The following is a 12,316-nucleotide window of genomic DNA, read 5'->3' as shown; positions in this document are numbered from 1 at the left end:
ATGCCTATTTTTCAAGTATGCCGCACATTATTGTACATGCTTTAACATAAACCTTTCATGATACAACTATGTAAGTACATTATATTTACAAATCATGCTTTCACCTAACACAACAAATTCAGGACATTTTGAGGAAATCCGGGGGAATAAGCAAACAGATCTTTCATCAACATCAAACTGAATCAACAGCAGTGAAAAATAACTCCTATTAGTATTCATACTGTCAGTCCCACACATCTCATCTTATCAATATGAAATACAGCACCGCTGCAGCTACAGCTTGTTTGGGTGAATTTCTCCTCCCTGCGGATACACAGATTGGCAAACAGCCAGAAACAGTGAAACCGACAAATGCTAATAGAGATGAGGCTCTCACACCACCGGCTTTGAACACATTCTTTTCACCAAAGCCTTCACATAACAGCACAATGAAATAACAGTTCATGTCTCCCCTTTTAAACCATTTATTCTCAATCATAGTTTCATAGTACTGTACATTATATTGAGTGCACATTTACTATATTGCTCCACAACCAACATGTGATATACTGTACAAATAAGGAATAATCCCTTTTATTTGAGTGTATTTCATTCCTCCTGAGTGTCAGAGACGCTGATAAATTATACCAACATGTGTGACCTGGGTGTCCCAGTCACCTCACACCCACCCTGTCCACACTCACATATACACACAGATGATGTACGTTGTTAGTATCAGCTACATTAGCATATGCACCACCAGTGTTGAACAAGTTACTTCCAGATGTAATAATTTGTGTATTACTAGTTGCTATCATTTAAAAATAATTTGTTACATTACAATACTACTTCTTCTGCATTGTAATGTGTTATACTACTTTTGTGTGACCCCTGTTATTTTTACCAAAAAAAACCACAACAGTATGACTAATCCTAAAATGCTAAAATGTAGTAATGTTTTTCAGTGTAGAGATTTCCCTTGGTGTCACTCATAGATTACACTTCATTATTATGTTTTTTTCTATTATGCCCAGATTGTAATGGGTATAATATTAACAAAATTTTATTATCAGTAGTTACTTTATATTGTCCAATCCAGGCTGCATAGCTGGTGTTGATCTCTGCCAGGAACTTTATTGAAACTTCAGACTTTGTAAGGTCTCTCTGCTGTCAGCTTTAATACCCTTGCTTTATATAGCTATACTAGCTTTATACCCCTTTAGGACTTTCACTTTTTTTAGGTTAATTACTACATGCTATCTTAGCTCCTGTTACCAACTAGAGTCCCTGAGGCAGTTTTACCTTGTTATTACAGTTGTCAGTGACTGGAGAACATTAGCTGAGTGTTCCTGCTCCATGTCTAATAACTTCTGGCTGGTTAAATGTATGCAATTAACCCTGCCAAGGTGACCTGATTCTCTTTTGGATTCTGGGATCATACCTATAGGTGGGGCTCAGATCCTAATGAGAATGTGACAGGCAAACAGTACAGTGTCATGTGTGCAGAACCCTGCTAAATCACTAGATTTAATACATTAATAGATTCATGTTTATCTGTATGTGATATTTTAAAACAATAATGATTTTAATTAATTATTGGTAAGCAACATGAATTTGACATCACAAAATATTTCATTAAAATTTGAAAAAAGTACATGGTGTTTTCAACCGTGTTCAACAACATTTAATTTACATTGTTGATTCCACTGCAATGAATGTGGGCATGTACCCTTTGACTTGAGGCCTTTCTGGGTGGAGTTTGCAGGTTTGCGTGTCTGTGAGACAGATTTTGTCCAGCTTCCTCCCACATTCCAAACACATGCAAGTTAAATTGCCCGTAGGTATGAAAATTTGTCTGACTATCTGCCACCAAAGTCGGCTGGGACTGGCTCCAACTCTTTTCCCCCTGCAACCCTCTATAGAATATGCGATTGAATAAACAAGAGACAGATGGATGAATGTGAGGAAATAGTAGTTGCCCCATCATTCCACTTTGTGGTCTAGACTAGACTGTTCACTTTCTTATCTGTTTCTTGCCTCCATCCTGCTCCTATTTGTCCACCACTACTATGTCTGGTCATTTAGCCATTACCAGATTTTTAGGCTATATCTGGAAGTCCCACAGGGTCTTAGCCTGGCTCAGGCTACCTTCAGCAGGGTTTTCCCATTTTGATCTTTGAACTTCCAGCCCATACTCAGCACAGAATTTCCTTAAGCTATGCCAGCCACTTGGTTGTGGTGTTCCATGTACACCCTGCCTGCCTACACACTGTTGCAAACAACATCAGAAAGGAGGCGCATGAGAAACTTAAGAAATACCAAGGGCTAAAAGAAGAGCTAGAAAAGATGTGGAAGGAGAAGGCAACAATGGTCCCCCTGGTAATCAGGACACTCAGGGCTGTGACCCTCAAACTGGAAGAATGGCTCCATTGGATCCCAGGAACACTATCTGCGATCTCTGTCCAGAAGTGTGCAGTCCTAGGAACAGCTAATATACTGCAATGGAGCCTTAAACTCCCAGGCCTCTGGTAGAGAACCTGAGGTTGAAGGAAAGAAAGACCGCCCACAGGGGTGAGTGGGAAATTTTTTTTTATAGAAAAAGCATTTCACAGGAGCATGTACAGCCTGTTATAACATCTCTTCCCACGAGATCTTGCTATATTAAAACAAGTTGACATTTCTTGTGGAGGGGAAAAGCTGTCTTACTGATATCAGTACATAACAGTGTAGCTTCAGTCAAACGTTTCAGCTGTGTTTTTAAGATGGTTGTAACATGCGTGTTATGCACTGCATACACTACACTTGGGGTGTAAACGCTTGTCTCTACCACAACAATAGTGTGTGCAGTGCACACTTCATCTCACATGAAGTGTGTGTGTTCATGTTCATCCCTGTACAGGGTGCAGGTTCAATTGTTCATGGAAGTGCTTTGTTTTCAAAGAGTACAAAGAGGCGCCTTCAAGGAAAAGGGAAATCTGGTCAATAACACCAGTATGATTCTGTCTTTGACACAGCCCTGCAGAACTGGATTGACAAATCAGGCATGATAAAACTTCAGGAAACAAATAAACAAATACAACATGTAAAAAGAACTGGTTGTTCTTTAGGATTAATATAGAAAACATATTTGTTTTGATTATTTTTCCTGCATAGAACAATGTTAGGCTATTGGTAGGTTATGGTCTGTTGATAATTAGACTATTTTAATGTTATTATTTAGAAATAATATTTTTGTGTTTTCCTTTCACAATAAACACATTTGGACAGTGTTTTTAAACTCATACCTTGCTATTTATTTTGAACTGATGTCAATATGTTTACTTGAAAAAACTATATTTTCACTGTTGTTAAAACTATACTTTTTGGGTACCATCACAAGTTTGGTCTCATCAGCAAATCCGGTCACAACACCAGCAATTGCGCTCACTCCCACCTCTGAAGCTGGGTGTGGTCCCCTCCTGCTTTTAATGCGCCATGATCATCCCAGTTCCCAGATAGCTGTCCATCAGTGGACTGAATAATTACATGACCCACATGAGGCACATCATAGCCCTGCTGCTGGACCCCATGCGGTTTGTCTGTTGGGCAAACAGGTCAGTGGAGGATGCAGTCCACATAGCACTGCTTAAATCCTGCAACACCTCAACTCCCCAGGGACTCTGCACATGTCCTGTTTGTGGATTTCAGCTCGGCATTCCAGACCATCATTCGTTAACTAGTTTTCTGACAGGAGGCATCAGGTGAGGCTGGGGAAAACCACATCTATCACCTAATCAGTCAGCACAGACACCCCCCAAGGATGTGTGCTCTCCCCCTGCTCTTCTCTCTCTACAGATACAACTACACCTCAAGGGACCCCTCCGTTAACCTCTTGAGGTTCACAGATGACACAGCAGCCATCAGTCTTGTCCGAGACGGTGACAAGGTTGAACAGCTGGCCCTGTGGTGCAGGCGCAACAACCTGGAGCTGAACATGCTCAGAACAGTTCAGATGACAGTGGACCTTCAGGTTTCTAGGATCCACAATCTCCCAGGACCTTCATTTCTACTATATTTATTTTAGATTTTTCTACTACATGTATGTATTGTTGACTTATGACAAGCACATTAAGAGCTGTTGTACCAAAGTCAAATTCCTTGTGTCCAACATACTTGCCAATAAAAACTGATTCTGAATCAGAAATGTTATTTAATGTTGTATTAAAAATGCCTAAAAATTCTCAAATCTACCTTTAAATTTGGATACTTTATATGTAGACACTGTATAAAGTCTGAAAATACTCATACAACAAAACATACAAGAGAGAAGCCATTCAGTTTGTTGAGAGTTTGTGGCAAGACCTTTTGCAGTGCTTTGTATACTGTTACATAATTATACATATAATTCATACTCAGAATGTAATGCTGTGCCCAGCATGCCTTGTGTTTTCCTTGTGTGTAGAATCTGTTGAATATTGCGGAGCTGTCTGTAGTATGGATGACGTGACACAGATGGCCTGTAGTGTCTGCAGTGGTTGCATTAGGTGCGTGTGTGTGCCTGACTGAAGTTGTGCGGGTTTGATTGGTGCAGCTAGATGCTGCTTAGATTCTACCAATTTAGGTGCAATAGGTCTAAGGGTCTGATGCCTCCAGACTTCAGCCCAGCAAAATGGCACCTTTATCAAGTGCAGTGGCCACAGGGAAAGAGTGACCAAGTTCCAGTCCTAGTGTGGCATCTCAGCAGTCTGAGGGGAGCTCCAGGGGCCACTTACCCAGTCCTAGCCTTGTGGACAGGGACAGTAGTACAGCTCAAGGGGCCAGCGGGAGCTCCAGGGATCACTTGCCCAGTTGAAGTCCCATGGAGCAAGATGGCCGTCTGGAAGGAGCTGCACTGGCCTCTCATTCCTTCCCAGATGCATGATGGAAAACGCTATGGGCCCACTGTCCTGCAATTGGGCAGAGAGCCAAGCCCTAGCTGCTGAAGATGTAGGTATGTAGGTACAATACAGGGCTGATCAGATGTCAGGGCAGGGGGTGTTGAAGGTGTCACAGGGAGTGCCCCATCCTGGAGATAGGTAGGTAGCATTCCAGCACTCCTCATTGGTGTGGATGAGACAAACAGCATTCTGGTAAGGATTCAAGGATGTACACGCAGGGTGATTTAGGTGGATTCAGGCTGTATGTAGTTGATGAACCAGCACCTGTTTCGACCTGAGGCTTTGGTGGAGGCATCATAGTGGTAAATTAAGTCTATACAAGGGGATATTCACACATATCCTATAGTCCTATAGTTCCTGTGGAAATGAATCTGGATGAAACTCTGTTGTTTCTGGTATGTCTTCCATGGATGATTTTCCCCTCAAGTAGTCTTATGACATACTCTATGCTTCTCCTTTGACCAAATGATGAATATTGGTGGCCACATGGTATGCCCGGAGGCAGCGCAGACATTCTCTCTCTTTGTTATGATTTCTTCTATTGGTTGCTCCAGTTAGTGGTTGCCACAGCAGATGATTGATTTGGCACAAGTTTCACACCAGAGTCTGGAGTCTAACGGCCCCCGATCTTCCAAGGCATTCTCCCATCCAGGTACTAACCTGGACCTGCTTTGCTTCCAAGTTCAGCTGGAATTGGGAACTTGCAGGATGGTGTGGCACACTTTGTTATGATTACAGACTAGATTATATCAAGTGAGTCACGACACCCACACAAACGAAGAAGTCACCCAGTTGTTGATGAGAAAAAGCTGCTGGGAAATATCTTATTCCACATGGGATAAGACACAATGTTACAGTGGCTGATGCCTCAGTTTTATTGGTTGCGTATTCAGGGAGATGTACGCCATTTGTGTTGATCTTGCCCAGAATGTCAGCTGGTTATTCTGCCAGCCATTCCAAAAGCAGCATTGCGTCCACTACCATTAATGAAGACTTCATTTGAGAAAATTAGGATTGATGTCATCAGGCCATTTTATTGTAGCGCACAAGATTACTGCTTTATGTTAGTACTGGTGGATTATGCAACGCAATAGCCTAAAGAAGTGCCATTGAGTAACATTTCTGCAAACAATGTTGTGCAGACCATGTCTCAGGCCATCTCCCAAGTTGGGATCCTAAAAAAACAGACTGCTCAGGGCACCATGTTTATGTCTCTCACACTGCAGGAACTGCATGGGTTATTGGGCATCAAATTCACTCGAATCAGCATCACCCACAGATTGATGGGCTGCTGGAGTGGATGAATAAGACTTTGAGTCCATGCTCCGTAAGTTAACACTAGGGCAGAGCATGCACAGTCAGTGGCCAGGTTTCTGGAAACTCTGAGGCTGACAGGGCTCGCCACCAACCTGGCAAAGTGTGCAATTGAACAGGGGGAGGTACAGTGTCTGAGGTATTACTTGGGCAGTGGGCAGGTGTGTCCTTAGATGAAGGAAACCCCTGTCATTGCGGCCTGCTTGTGGACCAAGACCAAAGAAGAGGTGAGTAGGTTGATAGGGCTGGCAGGCTACTACTACCACAGGTTCATTCAAACTTGACCTGACCAGTCCCAGACTGATCTCACCTGGAAGGCTGCCTGAGATTTGGGCCAGTGGATGGTGCAGTGTCAGGTGGTTTGATTGGGTAAAGGAATTTACACGCTGAGCAAGTTCTAACTGAAACGCGACTAACTTAACATTAATGTTAGACAGGGAAGTTATGTTTATGAACAAGTCGTTTTCAAAGCTAGAATTAGCCATTGTTGATATATGTTGTGCTCCCATAGCTAGTTGGCCAGCTAGCTTGGCCATAGGCCAACATTAGACTAACGTTACCAGTCACAAACCATCAAACTTGCCATCTGAAAATCATTTGTTGATTTAATCTTCTTCCATTGTTTAATAATGTTTACCATTTTCCTGCATCACTGAGAGACGGATTTATCACATCCAAAGTTGAGTTGTTACTGACGGCAGGTGGTGGCAGTGAACCTTGCTCTATCAACCAGATGCTCCAACAAATTGAAGGTGCTTATTGATTTGTCGGTGTTAGGCTTTCAAAATTGAACTTTCAGATGTGCAGTGGTTTCACTTTTGGGTGGGACAAAGGTAGATGTTTCCAAAATTGGGTGGGGCACGTTCTAACCCAAGTCAGTGTGATCCTTGCTCAATAATTAACATGTAAATGTTTTCTGATACTTCTGGGTATGACAGAATTTTAGGAAAAAAATTTGAGTACAAGTCAGGCTGGGTCACATGAAGAACTGGGTCACGGAATTTTTCAATAATGCATCTCACCTTAGCTGCAAATTCCCCAACAATTCTCCAATTAATCAAATTACTGTAAGAAAAGCAATTTATGTCCTGTGAATATGGGACCCTGGGGCAGTTGCCCACTTTGCCTGGTAATTAGGCCCTGGCAAGCATGAAACAGTATACAACTCACTTAATCAGGAGAAATTACATAGGAAATATAGATATTTACATGAGGACTTGATAATTTCTTTACCAAAAGCCCACAAAGCTATTCAATGTTGATAATACTAAAATAAATATTTCTTGTAAGCAAACTCATTGACACACTGTGCTTAAGAAAAAGTACTTAAGAGAGAAAATGAAATAACTGGGGCTATTGATCTTTCCAATCTATAAATGCTGCATCATTGCTCTGCTTGCAGTGACCACAGGGACAGATGTGTTATGCTCTTGTAGATATCGGTAGGTAGGCAAATTTGCTTTTTTTGCTGAAGTGTTTTTCTGTAGCACCCTCTGCAGCATGTCTAAGCAGTCTTTATATTGGTAATGCTTTCATGTATTGAAATTCTGGATCATTATACCAATTTCAGAGCATGTGCACTAACTGTTGAGACTGTGGGCTGCATCAAGTGTGGAGCAACACCAGTGACAAAAATTACCTGTTTTCCTGGTTAAATCTGTGTAACTGATGAGACTCCAGTCTTTATGTGTTACACTTAATGTGCTTTGCAGCTGTGCCGCATGCCCCAGGTTTTTTATGGGTTAGAATATTGACATTACACTTACCAGCAATTGCATACATAATTGTTCATGGGGATTAGTGTTCAAGAAATTATAATGTATAAATAATGAGCTTAGTAAGTGATCTTATCAAACCTACTTCAATATGCTTCAAGTCAAATGATTAATAATTAATACTGCAATGCCTGATGATTTTGCTGGTGTTTTCTTTCATGATAAGATGATTGGTTTCTTTGACTTTGCATTGCTCTTGTTAAATTCAAAACAAAATCTTACAGCCCTTCCTGTAGTTACCTGATAGGGGCGGTGTGGTTGCGTTGCGTCCACCAGGACTTTGGTGGGTTGAGGTATCGGCACCACAGTTCCCAGTCAAAGCCCTGAGCAGACAGCGGGTATTCCTCAATCTCAAATGTGTCGTATTTGATGTTGTCAAAAGAGGGAGATACCACCCGAGTCCGGTCCTCTTTTATCCGCTGCAGAATAGGTTCTGCCCTGTGGGACGACAATATGTAAAAGTGAATTCAGTGGTTCAGAGCTCCAAGCCAACAGTCCTGAACAAACAAAACAAAAAAGTTTTTTTAGATTGTTATTTTTTTCAACTTGCTACTCTACTTGCCCAAAATAAAGAACTGAATATACGTAGAGATGCATTTCAATGTTATTTTAACTCAAGACAAGTTAGTTTGGCTATAGCTCCTGTAAGTTAGAAAACATTTGCATCCAGATGAGCCTTTCTCATCTTCCACATGTCATGTTGCTAGAATCCTCTGGTGCCTTTTAAATTGTGGCAAGTGGCACCAGTATGTCCAGACTGTATTCATGAGTATGTTAGAACACAGCAAACACTCTGTTTCAAGCAGCTACAGGAAATTGAATTGAGTAAAATAAGGCTCTGATAAACCCACTGTGCACCAGCTAGACACCAAACTGCAGTTAAATGAACAGATAATCTGGCCCAGATATTGGTGGAGATTGCATACATTCTTTCTGTTTCTCTTACATTTCCTTTGAAATGCAACACTGGACATTGCACTGTTGTTCTCTGTCCACTAGATGTGTAACCTGGCAACCATTTGCCATAGCAATGGTATAAGCCAGAGATACGGTCTTGTTAGTGCATTTTACTGCTTGTTTTGATGTTCTTTTTGACTCCACAGTGCCCAGATGTCAATGCTATTTACAGGCAAAAAACTTTCATAAGAAAGTACATATGATGACAGGCATAAAGAGCAAAGAACAAAAATAAAACTAATACCTAACAACTGTATAAAAACTAAGAAACAGCTAAATTACTTGATAAAAGAAACATCAAAGAGGAGAGAGTGAAATAGGAAAGCGGGCTGTCAGTCCACTCTAGAAACTGGAGAGTGAGTGTGCAGTCCTGACTGGATTAGGAGGGTCAATACACCAGTGAGCTGTATGGATGGAACTGAATGAAGGGCTGAAGGAGTGGAGCCAAGGGCTCTTCAGAGAAGGCAGAATGGAACTGGTAAAATTGGAATGACACAATCTAATATGGAGGGAAATGTCAGTGTACTCTACTCAGCCTTTCCAGGATTTTGTGAGGAACTACAGAAAGTTGAAGGGGCCAGTAGAGGTCACCTCCACACAGGTGACTGAACTAGAGCCTGGACTACAAATTATGCACAGTCAATGAGACTCAGCAGAGGTGGGTGTTGAGGTCAGTGGTTCACTTCCCATCTTCCACATATTGAAGTGTCCTTGGGCAAGGCACTGAACCCCAAATTTCCCGGTGGCGGTTCCATCAGTGCATGAGTGTGTGAATGATAGTGTGTGTGATCCCAATGGCCAGGACAGTGCCTTGCATGGCAGCACTGCTCTCATTGTTTGGAATAGTGGAAACCACGGTGTGCACTTGAGCCAAGAAAAGCACTGTATAAGACCAATTACCATTTAACCAAAATTACAGTGTCTAAACAAGTTAGGTTCAACTTCTGAGTACTGCTAAATACTTTGTATTTCATTCAATCTGAGAAGTTTTCAGGGTGACATGGCAGTATGGTGATTAGCACTGTTATCTCATAGCAAGGATGTTCAAGGTTTGAATCATTTTGAAATGCTGAATTTCCTTTCCATGTGGAGTTTTCATGTTCTCTCTGCCTGATTGTTCATTAAGAGGTAAAACGACTGTGAGACACTGTGCCTCTGGCTTACTTTTCGTGGTTCTATACACACTCACTTTTAAACCACCCACCCCAAACCCCAAACTATTCAAAGTAACCGATACCTCTACAAAATCCAATCACATGTTTGTATTGATTTTCTAGATCAGGCATTAGAAATCTAACACAGAGAACCTGTTTTTCACTAAAAATGGCTCTGTTACTTTAGGAGGGCATAAAGCAGAAAGTATTTTCTTATTTTGTTACACATCATCAATGTACTGAATACAGAATGGAGTTATCATAAAGGATTTACTTTAGGTTTGTAAATGAATAAATAGAAAGGAGTTGCTAACTTGTCAAAGAAGAGTGAAAAAAAAAAACAACCAAAAAAAAAAATCCCTGTAATTCACTAAGGTCAGTATTTAAATTAATATATTTGTCAGATTTGTTCTTTTTGCATGCAAAACTTTAGACAACTTTAAACATCTTTTAAAATGACTAGTTAATTTTCCGGTGGGCTTCGCATTTTCTGACAGAATAAAACAAAAGGAAAACAAAAAACAACTAACACCATAAAAGCAAAAACTCTTTAGTTTTCTACCCTGATGGAAAAAAACAGGTTAATAAAAAAGATAAGACAATTTTAATCTTTGTACTCTGAAGAAAGGAACCATTCATCTGGTTTACAAATGATAGTACTGACATGACAGCCATTTAGAGAGAGAAAAATAATACCTTTAAATTCCAAATCTTGTGGGACAAAATGCCAAAGGCTGTCATCTAAATGCAAACTACCCTTGCCTGTCCCATGAGACAGAAAACAGAAATGAGGCACAGTGCCTCACAATCATTCAGGTTTTATCAGTTCAGCCCCACAGAGGCATATGATAATAAAATCACATGTCCCTGAATCAGAGAGGAGAAGAGATTCTTTTATCCTGCACGCTGATTGTTCGTTAAGAGGTAAACCTCGCCACTGGCTTACTTTTCTCAGTTCTACACACACAGACAAACACACACACACACACACACAAAATGAAAAACATACAGCCCACACAATTTCTGAAATGTAGTTTCTGGAGGAAGACTTTATACAGTCATCCAATTAGTAAGATCTCCACATTAAAAAGTTAAAGGTTACACTGTTCACACGTGATGCCAGCCTAGAAGAAATTCTTTGCTCAATGCTGAATAAAAATTCTGCAAATAAAAACATATAGGAAGGATTAAGGTAACCTGTGTGAAAGTCTCTCATTTCAAACTACAATTTTAAGAAAGGTGGACAGTCATCAAAGTGGTCTTTAAAGTGGCCTGCTTCAATTCCAGCTGGGGATTCTAGTTGTTGTGCCCGTCATTCTCCTGTCACTGTGAACTAATATGGAGCCAATTCGATGACTTTAAGTTTTGGCATTGAAAATAAATTTTGGCATTGAAAAAAGAAGCATTGGCATTGTAAATAAATTTTGGCATTGAAAATAAAGTTTGGCATTGAAAAAAGAAGCATTGGCATTGAAACACCTTTTTTTCAAATGGGCATTAAAAATATATTATTTTATTTTTGTATCATTTTGCATTATGGTGTGTTTTTCAGTGACAATCTTTTGATACTTTTTGTTTTTTTTTAATGACAACTCATTTTTTTGATGACGATCTTCCTTGTACGATGCTGCTCGTTTTTTTTTTTACAATGCCAGTGACTGTTTTTTAGTTACAACTTTCTGAAACCTTTTTGGCGTGGAGTGGAGGGGGGCTTCAAGGGGAGGGGCTATGAGACCGTGGCATTCACTTGGACTCCAATTTGTGTCCACTGGACAAATGTCCTGAAGAGCTGTTTGGCATCCAACCATGAGTGTGAGTGTTGCACATATTCATTTTCATACTAACTGTTATAATATAATAGAACAGACTGGATGGTGGAGGTATTCTATGCTTCTGTGGTTGTTTACTTTGCAATAGGTAAGATGGCAAGATGGACCTGGTGTTCTTCATGAGAGATAAGACTAAACTTGTTTTCTTACATAGCATAGTCTGTAAAATTGGCTCCTATTTGTGCTGTTCCAGACACAGCAGGTCAAGATGATTGAACGTTATTGTGATTACAGTCAGACTGTCTCTGTAACATAAATCCCCTATAATTACTTGTGTTTGACTCAAAATAGTTGCAGATAATTGCAATGTATGGCAGAAACAATTATGTAGATCGAGTAGTCAGTGTTTTGTTGGTAATTATACAGCAATTTCTCAATTTCTACAAAAAGAG

At 40.5% G+C, this 12,316-nt stretch overlaps 1 protein-coding gene across 3 annotated transcripts in view; it reads right to left on the bottom strand.

Annotated features, from left to right (window-relative positions):
* Nucleotides 1-12,316, bottom strand: part of LOC113133519 (polypeptide N-acetylgalactosaminyltransferase 18-like) — a 121,956-nt gene that overhangs the window by 35,796 nt on the left and 73,844 nt on the right. For all 3 annotated transcript variants that reach the window (XM_026312374.1, XM_026312375.1, XM_026312376.1), the window contains exon 5: nucleotides 8,225-8,422. In XM_026312374.1, the coding sequence (XP_026168159.1) occupies nucleotides 8,225-8,422 (198 nt within the window). The remainder of the gene's footprint in view (nucleotides 1-8,224; nucleotides 8,423-12,316) is intronic.

Source organism: Mastacembelus armatus, chromosome 6, assembly GCF_900324485.2.
Source record: "Mastacembelus armatus chromosome 6, fMasArm1.2, whole genome shotgun sequence".
In the NCBI taxonomy this organism is placed as follows: domain Eukaryota; kingdom Metazoa; phylum Chordata; class Actinopteri; order Synbranchiformes; family Mastacembelidae; genus Mastacembelus; species Mastacembelus armatus.
Note: the sequence above shows the minus strand (reverse complement) of the source record. Positions and strands in the feature narration are given on the sequence as shown.